The sequence below is a fragment of the Carcharodon carcharias genome, chromosome 2, assembly GCF_017639515.1.
Source record: "Carcharodon carcharias isolate sCarCar2 chromosome 2, sCarCar2.pri, whole genome shotgun sequence".
Lineage (NCBI taxonomy): Eukaryota > Metazoa > Chordata > Chondrichthyes > Lamniformes > Lamnidae > Carcharodon > Carcharodon carcharias.
In genome coordinates, this window is record NC_054468.1 from 114,085,800 (window position 1) to 114,102,102 (window position 16,303).

The window sequence follows — 16,303 nt, forward strand, 5'->3', positions numbered from 1 at the left end:
GGGATTGGATGGGTAGGTTCATAGCACAAGACTATCTATCTATCTATCTATCTCTCTCTCTCTGTTTACTGGATTAATGAGAATTGGTTAATGCATTTCCATTATAAAGCCTCTTATGTTAATTGTGTGTTAATTATGTTTAGTTGGAGGTAGGTAGTAAGCATTAAACCTCCCTATGAATGGACATTGGCATGAACTGTGGTTTCTGGGTTAGCAGGTGCTTGCTTATAATCTGTAGCTGTGTAAATAAACTCTTGAAAAAGTTAGCTCCAGTTGCATCCTTCATCAACTGGCTTTCTGGAATAGAACATCGTATGCCAACTGGGTAGATTGGCACTAATGGAACATCATTATAAAGTCATTTGCCTCACCCACTTCACCAAAGCAGTGGTGTTTTTAATAGCTGTTTCACTCACCCCCTTAAAAGAACCAGGAATGTTTAAAATCTTGGCCGCCATGAATCTATCGACTTCCTCTACAGTAGAGCATTGAGGATTGAGGAAACCCATCAATGTTCGTGAGCTATTTGCGCCCTCAAAAGCTGAATAAAGATTGTAGAGCTGCACAACCTCTGCAAAGCTGCTTATTTCCTGCACATTTTGAAAAATAGTCTAAACACAAAGAGCGAGAGAGGTATGGGTATGTTTGGTTGTGGGCTTGGGAGATGGGCAGGGTGGTATTGGAGAGTGTTAAATTGGTAATAATGTGAAATCCAACCCTAGCCTGTCTAACTGCAACAGATTTGGGAGCGCCTGAGTAACCAGCTATGGAAACGTAGCTCTGTCATTCTAATATTTAGGTCAAGCTACTTGCCTCAGATTCTTTTGCCAATTTGAATTTAATAGCAGCACACCGTGTTTCCCAATGTTCAGGAAACTTAGCAGCTAAAGGGAGACGGGAGGTGCAGATATTGCAGCTTGTTGTTGTTTTTCCAGCACTGCTTATGGGTCAAGTGAAGCAGGAGTGCACCTTGCTCCCCCTCTCTTTCCCCCACCTCTCCTTCCCCACCCCCGCTGACCCACACCCCAGGAAACCTCAAGGAAACACGCTGTGATCTCTCCTCCTTCTCTTCAATCTTTCCCTCCCTCACATCAATCTCTCCCCGCTCCTGTCCCCCCACACAGTCCCACACCCTGTCTCCCTCCTTGCTGCAGCGCACCACATCACCGATCCCCGAGCCTCTCTAGGAACCAACATTAGTGGTCCCGACTGCGGCACCGTAGGCTTTCTCACCCACCAGCTGGTCAGCTTCTAAATCTGCCTTCCTATAAATATCAGGGCCTAAGTTTCCTACAGCCCACCACCTGATGATGAGACTTTGAAAATGGCAGCGGTGTACAATATTTACAGAGTGACGGACCAACTAATTGGTTACAATTCAGGTATTTTGGTGAATTTAGGGGGACGCCCCCACAGTGAATCACTTTGATGTTAGGGGCTTTGGATAAGTACTTCATCTGGGAACTAAGAACCAATAGAATTGTGATCTGCATAAAACCACCTACTCCTCCTGTCCTAGAGACTACTGAGGAATAAACAGATATATCACCATTATGGCTCATGATGATACTGCTAAAAAGGGATGAGGTGTTTAAGAGAAATAATTTTTGTTCAACGCACTCCCCTTTTCATATTATAAATTAATAATCTGTAATGTTAAACATCTTGGTTCTTTTTCTCTCCAAAGAGACATGCTGATAGGGAAGTGCTTGAGTCCGATTCCCTTTCTGCCGCACACCCTGGCATAATTTTGTAAATTTGTGGGGAGGGGAGGTCTGAAATGGTTCCAAGGTGAGCAGCGAGAGCTATGGCCACCAACATCCCTTAAGGTAGCGGAACAGGTAGATAACGTGGTTAAGAAGGCATATGGGATACTTGACTTTATTTGCCGAGGCATAGAATATAAGAGCAGGGAGGTTATGCTGGAACTGTATAAAATGCTGGTTAGGTCACAGCTAGAGTATTGCTTGCAGTTCTGGAATCCACATTATAGGAAGGATGTGATTGCACTAGAGAGAGTGCAGAGGAGATTTACCAGAATGTTGCCTGGGCTGGAGAGTTTTAGTTATGAGGAAAGATTGGATAGACTGGGGTTATTTTCCCTGGAGCAGAGGAGATTGTGGGGGAGACATGATTGAGGCGTATAAGATTATGAGGGGCATAGATAGGGTAGACAGGAAAGAACTTTTCCCCTTGGTGGAAGGATCAATAACCAGGGAGCATAGATTTAAGGTAAGGGGCAGGAGGTTTAGAGGGGATGTGAGGAAGAATTTTTTCACCCAGAGGGTGGTGGGAATCTGTGGTCATGTTGCTCTCTGCGAGTTGCAGATTTACCAACTGTGTCACTGAGGGAGCTAGTAAAGTACACTTTTAAAACCTGGGAGAGGCACCAATTTTCCCAACGGCTGGCGCAGTTCACGAATGCACCATTGGTATAGATGGTGTGTCAGACAGCCTCCCAGGTTTAATCTGGCTTACCTGATCTTGACTGGATCTACAGCTGGGAAGTTCATACCAGCCTCAGAACTTTCACTGAAAGCAAAAAATATAACCCAGCGTTCCAGTGACCCCTGCTGGAAAATATGAAAATGTTGTTCAAGTGCAGCACTGAGCCAAGATGTGATTTTTTAAAATTCTTCCATGGATGTTGTGGGCATCACTACCAATGCCAACCTTCGTTGCCCATCCCTAACTGCCCTTAGGAGGTGGTGCGGAGTCGCCTTCTTGAACCACTGCAGTCCACCTAGGTACACCAACAGTGCTGCTGGGAAGGGAGTTCCAATTTTGACCCAGCGACAGTGAAGGAATGGAGTTCCAAGTCAGGATGGTGTGTGTCTTGGAGGGGAACTTGCAGGTGGTAGTTTTCCCGTGCATCTGCTGCTCTTGTCCTTCTAGAGTGATAGAGGTCACAGGTTTCAAAGGTGTTGTTGAAGGACCATTGGTGAGTTGCTACAGTGCATCTTGTACATGGCACACCCTGCTGCCACTGTGATTCTGTGGTGGAGGGAGTGAATGTTTAATGTGGTGAATGGGGCCTATCAAATGAACTGCTTTTGAGTGTTGTTGGAGCTGCACTCATCCAGGCAAGTGGAGAATATTCCATTACACTCCTGACTTGTGCCTTGTGGACAGACTTTGGGGAGTAAGGAGGTGAGCTACCCGACGCAGGATTCCCAGTTTCTGACCTGCTCTTGTAGCCACGGTATTTATATGACTGGTCCAGTTCTAGAGATAATCTCTAGGATGTTGATGCTCCTACAGTCAGCCACTTCAAGAGATGAAGGGAGAAAACTGGTTGGAAAATAAATCTAAAATTGATATAACTTGGATTGAAGACCATGATACCTCCCAGGGACATTTCTTGGTCTCAGTCAGACTTCTGAGGTAGTGCAAGAGAGGGGAAGATTTACAAGTGACCAAAACTTCATTCACACAAAACGTAGCTTTGTTTTTAAATAGATAGGCTGCATGTCTGTTCTAATTGGAGAGAGAAAATGACTGATTACACATTTGCTTTGAGTTAATTAAGCTTTAGAAAGGCCATTAAACTCAGAGAGACAATGTCCTTTCTCATGGTATTTGAATCAAAGCAAAAATGCTGCAAACATTCAGCAGGCCGTCAGTATCTGGGTGAAAACTGATAAGTAAACACTTCATGTGTGGAGCCTTCTACAGGACTGGACAATATTACTGATGAACAGAAAGAAGACTGAAGATATAAGAAGAAGCAGAACAAAAGTGAAGGAGAGGGAGACACGCACTCGTGCACACACGCATCTGTAAAATGCTTTAGTGGGAAGCTGGAGAGAGTTAAATAGTTCAGGTTATATCAATATGAATGGTAACATGCAACAGTGCCTTATTTTCCTTCCAGACACACTTCAGCTCCCTGGTTTAAATATTGACTTTCACAGATTCATAACCTCCATTTACTCTTCAGCACAATGTTATAATGGGAAATAAGATGATTTAAATGTGAGAGACTTTGAAGGAGGCAAAATTTAAGGCCTGGGTGGGGACCTTCTGTTGGAGCACCCTTGGTTTAAAACTGCTTTTTCATTTCTCTGGCACCTTGCGACTGGACCATGCTCCACTTAGCCTATGTTTTTGGCACTTCCTTCATTCCTTCATCGCTATCTCAGCTATTCACACATTCAATGTCTTAAAAATGTCTTTCATTTCTCATTATACCTCCTGTTGTCTCATGTTAATATCACTATTGCTATTTAACCGGTCCCTGTTTCCTATTTAAGCTGGGTGGAAATGTCTGTGCCTGCTGGCATTGGGTTTGCTCGCCGGCACGAACGGACAATATGTCAAGAACGCGAAAAATCAGTATCACGACATCATGAAACCAGTTTGCAGTCGTCCGGACAGCTCGCCCATGGCTGGCCGCGTTTCCCGCCATCAGACATCGGCAACCTCATTGTAATCCATCTGTAATCATTATAAGGCTAGTCTACCGGACCCATTCCCACACGCTGGATCATCCACACACTCTTGCCGACGTTTTTCACAACCGCACATGAGCGACGTGCACTTGGCAAGCTGCACTTCACTCGGGACTTCGAGGTTTGTTTACCCACCTTGCTTCGGGCAGCACTTGCAGTCATCAGCCCCAGGCCTCACAGACAGTGCCACATCACTTTTAGGGAGTTCTCATGGGCAGGTCTCTACCTACCAGACCAGCCGTTCGGCCAGGTGGCTTTGTATGGCTGCAGGGCTAGGGTCTTGCTTGGGAAAGGGGGGAAGTGGCCTCAGGCAAGGGAAGAGGCTGCAGGGCGAGGGCTGTACTGTGGAAGGGGATATCCCAGGGTGTGTGTGGGGGCACAAGTTGATCTGTGCAAGTGACTAAAAGATGGTGAGGGCTGAGGAGGCAGTTTTTAGAGGAGATGAGGCCAGATGGACATGCGAGGGTGTGTGTGAGAGAGTGAGTGGTGATGTCCCTTGAGCTGGCAGTGAGTGAGATGCCAGTGAATGTGTGATGGGCTTGAGTGTATGAGTTTAGAGTGATGAGATGGTTGCCTCACCCTAGGGGCTTGGATGAGATCATTCATCCTCCATCTGCATTGGATGGCTAGCCTCCTCTGTGCAGCACTGATCACCACTGCCATCGTCTACCAGGCCGAAGTGGTAATGTTGCTGCCCCTCCTGCGCCCAGAGCGGGGTCAGAGGACATCATGGCAGGCCTCCACAACATCCAAAAGGCGCTCGAGGGACGCACCACTAAACCTGGGGGCTACAATCTTCTTGCCTTTCGGGGCCATGTCTTACTTGCGGCAGTCCTGGGTTGGAAGCACTTTAAACATGGCGCCCGATGTGATGAAGCGGCAAGGTGACAGCGTGGCGGGCGAATTGGAGCCTGCCTGTTATGAAAACGGTGTGCATCCCGGGAATGCATAAGTAATGCAGCAAGTTTGGGACAACACCGCATGAGAAGCCGCTTTTGCGGCCGGCGGGTGAAACATCGTTTTACCCACTCACTACCGCACTGAGTGCAAACCTGAGACAACTCTGTCCAAGGTGTAATAAACTGAAAGATCCAACCCACCTTCTTTGATGGCCTCCCCGAACACATGCAACGCTTGTGTGTTCTATTTATCTCCATCGCTGGGGTTAACCTTGTCTCAAGTCCCAATCGTGTTGTATTCCACACTTGTACATGCCTTGAAATCCACTGTCTTGTTAGTAACACCCCAAGCATTCTTGTATATGAACTTTAATAGGTTGCTCCTCTCTTTTGCTGCATTCCTCCTAATATTTGATCTTGCTGTTATCAGTTTACTTTCCTCCTGATTACCTTTTGTTTGCCCTTGACCACTAATATGTCACATAAAGATAGACTTGATACAATAGTACCGCAATTGTCATTGTTTCCCCAGTGCCCAATGTAAAACTTATAGAAGTGCAATTGAATTAAGTTAGCTGAACATAGAATATACAGCACAGAAGTTGGCCATTTGGCCCAGCCAGTTCATTACAGCACTTGTGCACAACTCAAGCGTGTCAGAATCAGCTTTTCATGCCCATGTGTATTTGTTTGATGCGTCCAGTGTTATATAAACCCTGTACGCCATATCAAAAATTTATGCATTACCTTTGCATTTACCAGATATCACGCCCCGGCCTATATAATGCAGTGCAAGTGGCAGAAAGGTGTGGTAATTTCAAGTCTTCTAAAGTTGGCATAAGAACTACTAGCACTTTGAAAATATATTCCTCTGTTTGTCTTTCCAGGAATGGACTGATGCACTATTCAGCCTGGCAACTAACCTGCTGGCACAGAACAGGTCAAGGGACACTTTATTGCACAAAGTGTAAGTCTGGTCACTGGGCTGTTTTTGCTTTTCTTTCACTGGTTTCAACAGTTTCTAAAATGCTGAAAATGTCATAAATGTAAAGATTTTGTACCTTTATTCCCAAAATGGAATCAATACCCTCGGGTTAGGTCAATCTTTCTCACCGCTTAAATTCAATGTTGTAGGTTTTGGCTTTGCCTGACATTGTTAAATGAACAATAGCGTGTCGGCAGCCCCTTTACATCTCCCCTCATCTTTATCTTCATTGACTTCCACTGCTGTTAGTTTGCTATCACATGTTTTAGATGAGTGACTACCTAGCTTCCTTGTCTTTTACTGTGTTTGGGCTTTATGATCAGTACAATGGGACCTAAATTAAATACGGTTACTGGAATATTTTGGGGATCTAGGAAACGTGGACACTTTAATGAAAGCAAACTACTGCAGATGCTGGACATCTGAAGTAAAAATAGGAAGTGCTGGGAAAACTCAGCTGGTCGGGCAGCCTCTTTGGAGAGAGAAACAGAGTTAACGTTTCGACTCCAAGAGTCATGTTGGACTCGAAACGTTAACTCCGTTTCTCTCTCCGCAGATGCTGCCAGACCAGCTGAGTTTTTCCAACATTTTCTGCTTTTATCTTAGGAGATTTGGACATTTGGTGAAAATGTTTCAAAATGACAGATGTGGCAATTCTAACAGACACAAAATATATGCCAGAGGTGGTAAGCTTTACGGCAGTGGTGCTGTGCAGGGTAAAGCTTATCTTGGGGAAGGATGGCAGTGATGGAGCACTTTTAAAGGTGGTTTTGTCCCAGTTGATCTACCCTCCAGTCTTGTAGCCACCCTCAATACATCTGTTGTTCGTGCATTAATGCCAACACCAACAAGGCTCAAGTTGTTCAGGCCTCTGTTTGCCCTGCTTTTGGTAACGTTGTATTTAGGTTGAGTTCAGTCTTGCCTCCAGAAATTGAGTAGAACTGGTTCATGTGTTCCATTGTATGAAAGGTCACATTGTGATTGATACTGTTTTAGCCTTGAAGCAGTCAAGCATTTTCACAAATGTAAAGCTATTGGCATACATGGAATAACTGGGAGCAAACTGTCAATAAAAATTGCTCCAGAGCATATTGGACATTAAGTGATTTCAAAACAAGGCATTAAACTATAGTTTGATTGGGACTTAGAGAGATGAAAAGGTAGCATGGCATTGGAGCATAAACAACCACGTTAAGAGACTTGTCATGTATTTACAGCGACCTGACAGCAAATAAGGAACTTTTTACTTGATTATATCTTTGCTTTGCTTGTTGCCAAGCCCTGAAGTGGCTGACTGTTCAAATTATGATTGCACATTAAACGGTTGCTGTCAAACGATGCATGACTTAATGGAGATGTCTACTGCATCCAAAAATGATAAATATTATACCACAACATAAACTAAAACAGGATTTCAGAATAAATCTTTGCTTCCAAGCCACAACCAAATAATATGAGACAACAAATAAGCAGCATAAATCTTATTGCAGCCATGTTAAAGTCAGGGTTTGTAACTGAAAGCATGATTCATTGCTCTTGACGAAGATAAGGTAGTTAGGACACACCAAATATTGTCCAACTTATCAAGATGTGCATATTTGAATCAGTTCAAAGCTTTATAAAGTTCTTTCTCTTTAGAATGAAGAATGTGCCCATTAGATGGGAAATTACCCATATTGGATCCAATATTTATAGGGAAGCAGGGAAGGTGCCAGGTAATGCAAACAAAACACAGTAAGCCTGGGGTTGTGGGGGTCCTGTAAATTTAACTGATTTTGTCTTTCTTCTGAGCTGGCCATGACCAAAGTCTGAAGTACATTGTCCATTGTTAAACCTTATAACTGTTATGATCTGGATGAGATTGTTAACATTTAAAGAGAAACCCAAACAGCTTGTTTTAACCAATAGAACTATACCACATGATTTCATCTTTCTTTAACCAAAACACATTGTGTATAGAACATATTAAACAAAGCAAATATGATTAAGTTAACACTGTGGCTTACACCCACATATGCTAGACTCATAGATTTACTTCTTACTTCCCCCAAGAATTCTCTTATAAGACACTCCACTCTTTACTTCTGTCAGCACCACCCATAGTGATGTCACAGTCCTCCTGAGCAATTCTCCTGAGCTCCAACTATTCTCAGAGGTAAAGCTTGCATTTACAATCCCTTGACTGTGGATGCCTCAGTCTCTCGTTCTGGTATTTTTCCAGTACTTCCAGGCTAATCTGTTGGTTACTTTCTTTGCCACAAGACTTCATGAGGACCACTGTAGATGCTTCCACTAGTTTCAAACTAAGCAATCTTCCAGCTTCTTAACACTCTCAAAATTCAAACTGAGATTAAGCCTCAGTTGCATTCCACTTGGTGAATGATGAAGTTCGCTTTTTTTTACCCTGTTACAGTGCATTTACTTTGGCTGTCTTCTCTCACTGAGCTGAAATCTACACACGTTAGTTCCAAGCTTCAACACTTGAGCTTGGGTGGCTTTGTGTCCTTTTATATAGCCTCACACAATTTCAGTTTGCCCAACAGTTTTGCATTCCAAATCTCAGGTTCAGCTTTCATTTCTTTAGCATCAGTTTCCTTGCATTTTTAAGCTTCTCAGTTTCCATTTTCAGTTTTCAGTGAGGTCATGCATTGTTTCAGTTTCCCCATCTGCTGTTTAATTGCTCTATTTCTTCTATTCTGACCTTCTAAGTGTGATAACCTCCCAGTCTATTTACATTGCATTTATTCCATTTTCTGCAGTTAAAACTTTAATTCTTAAAGCTAAAAGTTATATACTAAAACACATGAACCATGAACCAGACATTCACAACACAACTAAATGACAACTCTTCTGATCAGAGCTAGAAAATAATATCAGTTTGTGTCTTGGTTTATGTAATATCTGCCACCTATAATGCACACACATTGGATATGCAACGTGAGTAAAAAAGAATTTACCCCTTCTCTGCATAGTTTGGGAGAGCTTTAGCCATCCCGCTTTTACCTAATCCTTAGTAGCCATACCTACAACAGCTGTGTTGCAACTGTGGCTTTGAAGCAATGGTTTAAATTGCTGATTTGATACTGCAATCCCATCAGAGGTGCTAGACTCTGATTAATAAATTTATTCTTGACAACACGCATGGCGATTGACATTGACAGATATAATTAGCCCTGTTATGGACTGCTGTGATAATATTTGATTATAATTTGCAATAAAAGTAACTGGAATGAAAATATTATGAGTTTTATCTCACTGAATCTCTTTGTGTTTGTGTGACTGCTGTGTGTGTGCAAACAGTGATTGTAGATTCAGTACTTAAGTCATATTTTAGTCATCTCGCTTCATATATGGCACCATTGAATTGATAATGATTTCACTCCAAAATTAACCGGCTATGCCCTTAATAGAACTCCAACTTGGAGCATATTTTCCCAGAAATTAGTTCCCATTTATTTTTGTGAGCTAATTACTGCCGTACAGTATTCTAAATGTCTCGAATGCTCCAGTCACCTTCTGGATCATTGCAGCAGCTAGTTCTGTAGTTTCTCCTTAACCTTGGAGTAAATATGTCGCACAAATGCTGCCGTTATCTATTCCCATGCAACCCACAATCAGCTCCTGCATGCTACGTGGCTTAAGTATACAAATAAATAATTCTTGCTGCCATAACTATCGCTGTTGCAGTCTTATGTGCCACATTTTTATCTGAAAAGGGCATTGGGGACATCATGCAAACTCACAATATGACACAAGGTTTATTTCACACACAGGCCTCGATGCACTGTTATGGAAATGCTGAACCCATTATAATTGGAAATCTGCACAAATCACATTATGAGACGCATACACAAGGCACTGAATATATCCTATGTACTTGGGGGACAGGAATTGTAAAGTTATTGGGCATATTACCATACTTAAAATATTAAAATATTGGCCTGGGTTTTGTAGTCAGCAACAAAGGGACAGTGCTCATCATTCACTCCACCAGGTTCTTGCAATTGAGTGGGCAATTTGCTCTAATCCAGTGTCTGATACAGCATGGTGCCCTCTACAAGGGACTTGTGGTACCTGTGAGTTCTTTAGTCAATCAGATTGAAGAATCGTCACTGAGCCCTATGGAGTCTAGAGCAGCGACCATAAGTTTGATCTAAATCATGTACTGAAAGCAAAATAAAGATTGGGAAAGACAGAAGGGATTAAGAGAGAGGGCCAATAGAGATCAGGTAGTTGGCTAACCACAATGCTTTCTGTTTCCTACATTACACAAGCAACTACACTTCAAAAGTATTTCATTGTCTGTAAAGCTCTTTGGGATGTCCTAAGGCATGAAAGGCACTATATTAGTTAAAGTCTTTCTTTCTTCTCCATTGCCCCTGCACTAAATTGCCCGGGAAGTAATTTCAGATTCCTGCTTTGCTATTAGCTGCCATTACAGCCTTTCTTCTCATTGCAGACATGTTTCTGCCTATGGCATTTTAAAGGGGCAATGTGTTCAAGTTTATCAAAATATGAACAAGGGCAAGTACAAATGAACCCATATTGCCCCCCAAATATTCCCAACCCAGTTACCCTATATGCACACACAGATCATATTGTGAAAATGTATCGAGCACAACTCAATATGTAGAGTATTAAATTGGTGGAGTTCAGGGAAATTCTGTTAGTATAAGGCCAGCTTTCTATAAAACTGGGAAATCAGCTTATTTTATTCATCAGTTTGAAGTTCTTGTGTGCCATTGTTGATGAATAAAATAAGCTAATTTCCCAGTTTTAGAGAAAGCTGGCCTTATACTAACAGAATTTCCCTGAACTCCACCAATTTAATACTCTGCATATTGGGTTGTGCTCGATACATTTTCACAATATGATCTGTGTGTGCATATAGGGTAAAAGAATAGAATAAAAGGAGTTTCAGGGAGACAGTCACCCCTAAAAGTCAGGAGGCAGGCAGCTAGGTGAATGTCAGGAGAGGGAAGGGGAATAGACAGAAAGAGCAGAGCACCCCTGTGGCCGTTCCCATCAACAATAGGTATACCGTTTTGGATACTGTTGGTGGGGACGACCTACCAGGGGCAAGTTGTGGTGGTCGCGTCTCTGGCACCGAGGCTGGACCCTCAGCTCAGAAAGGAGGGAGGGAAAAGAGGAGAGCAGTAGCGATAGGGGATTCAGTAGTTAGGAGGACAGATAGGAGGTTCTGTGGAAGAGATCGAGAATCCTGAATGGTCTGTTGCCTCCCTGGTGTCAGGGTCTGTGATATCTCAGATCAAGTTCTCAGTATTCTCAGGAGGGAGGGTGAGCAGCCAGATGTCGTGGTCCATGTAGGGACCAATGACGTGGATAGGAAGGAGGAGGAGGTCCTGCAAAGAGAGTTTAGAGAGTTAGGTGCTAAGTTGAAGGACAGGGCCTCCAGGGTTACGATCTCAGGAGTGCTAACCGTGTCATGTGCTAGTGAGGCTAGAAATAGGAGGATAATGCAGCTAAATATGTGGTGCAGGAGGGAGGGCTTCATGTTTCTTGACAATTGGGCTCTGTTCCAGGGAAGGTGGGACCTGTTCCGACGGGATGGTTTGCACCTGAACTGGAGGGGGACTAACATTCTTGTGGGTAGGTTTGCTAGTGCTGCTCCGGGGCGTTTAAACTAGATTTGCAGGGGGAGGGGAACCAGAGTGTTAGAGCAGATAGTGAGGTGGAGGAGGATAAAGGTCAAGCGAGGAATGCATGTATAAACAGAAATCAAGGGTCCGTACGTGATAGAAATGTTCTCAGGTGCATCTATTTCAATGCAAAGAGTATTGTCGGAAAGGCAGATGAGCTTAGGGTGTGGATTGACACTAGGGGTTACGACATTATTGCTATTAGTGAGACTTGGTTGCAGGTGGGGCAGGACTGGCAGCTCAATGTTCCGGGGTTCCATTGTTTCAGATGTGATAGAGGGGGAGGGATGAAAGGGGGAGGAGTGGCATTACTAGTCAGGGAAAATATCACAGCTGTACATAAGCAGGACAGCCCAGAGGGCTCGTCTACAGAGGCCATATGGGTGGAGCTGATGAATGGGAAAGATGTGACCACAGAGGGTTGTATTATAGACTGCCCAATAGTCAGAGAGAATTGGAGGAGCAAATCTGTAGAGTGAAAGCAGACCAATGTAAGAAACAGAAAGTTGTGATAGTAGGAGATTTTAACTTTCCACATATTGCCTGGGATTCCCATACTGTAAAAGGGCTGGATGGCTTGGAGTTTGTCAAATGTGTTCAGGAAAGTTTTCTAAATCAATATATATAGGTACCAATGAGAGAGGATGCAATACTTGATCTCCTATTAGGGAACCAGACAGGTCAGGTGACAGAAGTATGTGTAGGTAAACATTTTGGGTCCAGTGACCACAATGTCATTAGTTTTAAGTTAATTATGGATAAGGATAGGTCTGGTCCTCGAGTTGAGATTCTAAGTTGGAGAAAGGCCAATTTTTGTGGAAATGAGAAAGGATCTAGGAAGAGTGGATTGGCATAAGTTGTTTTCTGGCAAGGATGTGTTCAGTAAGTGGAAGGCATTCAAAGGTGAAATTTTGAGAGTGCAGAGTTTGCATGTTCCTGTCAGGATTTAAGGCAAAGTTAACAGGCATAGGGAACCTTGGTTTTCAAGGGATATTGGTGATCTGGTTAAGAAGAAGAGAGAGGTGTAGAGCAGGTATAGGCAACAAGAAGCAAATGAGTTACTTGTAAAGTATAGAAAATGTAAGAAAGTACTAAAAAAGGAAATCAGGAAGGCAAAAAGAAGACATGAGGTTGCTTTGGCAGATAATGTGAAGGTAAACCTGAAGGGTTTCTACAAGTATATTAAGAGTAAAAGGATAGTAAGGGACTCAATTAGTCCCCTTGAAGATCAGAGTGGTCATCTATGTGTGGAGCCTCACGAGATGGGGGAGATCTTAAACAGTTTTTTTGCATCAGTATTTACTCAGGAAACTGGCATAGGGTATAAGGAAGGAAGGGAAACAAGCAGTAGTTTCATGGAACATATAGAAATTAAAGAGGAGGAGGTGCTTGCTGCCTTACAGCGAATAAAGGTAGATAAATCCCCCGGGCCTGACATGATATTCCCTCGGACCTTGAGGGAGACTAGTGTAGAAATTGCAGGGGCCCTGGCAGAAATATTTAAAACGTCCTTAGCCACGGGTGAGGTGCCGGAAGATTGGAGGGTAGCTCATATTGTTCCGTTGTTTAAAAAAGGCTCCAAAAGTAAACCAGGTAATTACAGGCCAGTGAGCCTGACATCAGTAGTAGGTAAATTATTGGAAGGTGTTCTGAGAGATTGGATATATAATTATTTGGACAGCCAAGGGCTGATTAAGGATAGTCAGCATGGCTTTGTGTGTGGTAGATTGTGTTTAACGAACCTTGTAGAGTTTTTCGAGGAGGTTACCAAGAAAGTAGATGAAGGAAAGGCTGTGGACGTTGTCTACATGGACTTTAGTAAGGCCTTTGACAAGGTCCCACATGGAATGTTAGTTCAGAAGGTTCAGACACTTGGTATCCATGGAGAGGTTGTAAACTGGATTCGAAATTGGCTGTGTGGGAGAAGACAGAGAGTGGTAGTGGATGATTGCTTCTCAGACTGGAGGTCTGTGACTAGTGGTGTGCTTCAGGGATCTGTGCTGGGACCATTGTTGTTTGTTGTCTATATCAATGATTTGGATGATAATGTGGTGAATTGGATCAGCAAGTTTGCTGATGACACTAAGATTGGAGGCGTTGTGGACAGCGAGGAAGGCTTTCAAAGCTTGCAGAGAGATCTGGGCCAACTGGAAAAATGGCCAGAAAATGGCTGATGGAATCTAATGCGGAAAAGTATGAGGTGTTACATTTTGGAAGGTCAAACCAAGGTAGGACATACACACTAAATGGTGGGGCACTGAGGAGTGTGGAGGAACAAAGGGATCTGGGAGTTCAGATACATAGTTCCCTGAAAGTGGCGTCACAGGTAGACAAGGTTGTAAAGAAAGCTTTTGGCATACTGGCTTTCATAAATCAAAGTATTGAGTATAGGAGTTAGGATGTTATGGTGAGGTTGTATAAGACATTGGTGAGGCCAACTTTGGAGTATTGTGTGCAGTTCTGGTCACTTAACTACAGGAAGGATATCAGTAAGATTGAGAGAGTGCAGAGAAGATTTACTAGGATGTTGCCGGGAGTTACGTTACAGGGAAAGATTAAACAGGTTAGGACTTTATTCCTTGGAGAGTAGAAGAATGAGGGGAGATATGATAGAAGTTTACAAAATTATGAGGGGTATAGACAGAGTAAATGCGAGTAAGCTCTTTCCACTTAGATTAGGAGAAATAAACACGAGAGGACATGGCTTTAGGGTGAAAGGGGAAAGGTTTAGGGGGAACTTCTTCACTCAGAGGGTGATGAGAGTGTGGAACGAGCTACCATCTGACGTGGTAAATGCAGGCTCACTCTTAAGTTTTAAGAATAAATTAGATAGATACATGGAGGGGAGAGGTCTGGAGGGTTATGGACTAGGTGCAGGTCAATGGGACTAGCAGAATAATATTTCAGCACAGACTAGAAGGGCCGAATGACCTGTTTTCTGTGTTGTAGTGTTCTATGGTTCTATGGTTCTATTTCAATGGTACTATTTGATGATGGGGCTTCACTGTGTCGAAAAGTGTTGAGAGGTTTAATGAAGTGTATATTATATACTATACATTATATTTTGGAAATCTAAATTAACAGCTCAAGAAGCTGTTTATGGTAGAATTGATTCTTATTGACATGACAGTGGCAATGGTAAGACTATTTGAATATTAATAAGTTCTGTGAGCTACCAATAGAATTAACTCAAGAAATGCACTTTAATATAACTAAAAGGGATCTTTGAAACTCAGCAGCATATCCTGTTTATCTAAAGGTGCCAGGATACTTACACAACCGTAGAAATAATTTAATCAAACTATCTACTGTGGTGGGATTTGAACTCATGTCCCAAGAGCATTAGCTTGGGCCTCTGGATTACTACACCAGTAGACATGACCATTATACCCCACCTCCCCCATGATAAAGGTGGAGGGGTAGCCCTGATAATAAAGGATGACATAAGGACATTAGTGAGAAAGGAATAAAAACAGAAAGTGCTGGAAAAACTCAGCAGGCCTGACAGCATCTAGGTGGAGAGAGAAACAGAGTTAATGTTTCAAGTCCGTATAACTCTTCTTCGTAGCTAAAGAGAAGTAGAAATGTGATGGATGAGAAAGGATCTTGGTTCACGAAATCAGAAGTATAGTCAATAAGGGTGGAGGTTAGGAGTAGCAAGGGACAGAAAACGCTGGTGGAAGTCGCTTATAGGCCACTTAACAGCAGTTAAGCCATTGGGCAGAGCATTAAATAAGAAATTATTGGAGCTTGTAACAAAGATTGGTTGTGGGGAACTTTAAGCTTCATATTGACTGGACCAATCAAGTTGACAAAGACGCTCTGGAAGATGACCAATTGTAGAATGCTTCTGTCACAGTTTCCTGTGACAGGCCATTCCTGTGCCAGGAGCATATTCATGCTCCTATTTCTTATGTTGTTATGTCCTAAGTCAGTAGGAGTGCAGGAAATAAAAAAAGAATAGTCGCAGACATTCCAACCAACCAGGAAAACCTGAATAGGAAAGGTCAAAATTGGTGAGCTGTCTAAAATACAATTCATGAAGATAGTTAGGAGGCTGTTCAAGTCTGTTGCATTCATACAATATTCAAAAAATGTTTTAGCTGCACTCTATTGGCCCCGTGAACAGTTAGATTGTGACAGAGCCTCATTATTTACCTTCCATAGTTATCTTCTAGGTAATGCATGTTCCTTTGTAAGTTACGCAGCAGGACGAATTGCTGGGTGAAACAGCTAGTTTCAATATTAATTCAATAGAGATCCATCTACTGCACAGACTGTGCAATTGCCTTTCTATGCATATTTAAA

At 42.8% G+C, this 16,303-nt stretch overlaps 1 protein-coding gene across 5 annotated transcripts in view; it reads left to right on the top strand.

Annotated features, from left to right (window-relative positions):
• The window catches only part of LOC121290931 (1-phosphatidylinositol 4,5-bisphosphate phosphodiesterase beta-1), an 802,698-nt gene that overhangs the window by 486,448 nt on the left and 299,947 nt on the right, over positions 1 to 16,303 (top strand). For all 5 annotated transcript variants that reach the window (XR_005945906.1, XR_005945910.1, XM_041211986.1 and 2 more), the window contains one exon: positions 6,238 to 6,317. Coding sequence is in view for 3 of the 5 variants with exons in the window: in XM_041211986.1 (XP_041067920.1) it covers positions 6,238 to 6,317 (80 nt within the window). In the remaining 2 variants the exon portion in view is untranslated. The remainder of the gene's footprint in view (positions 1 to 6,237; positions 6,318 to 16,303) is intronic.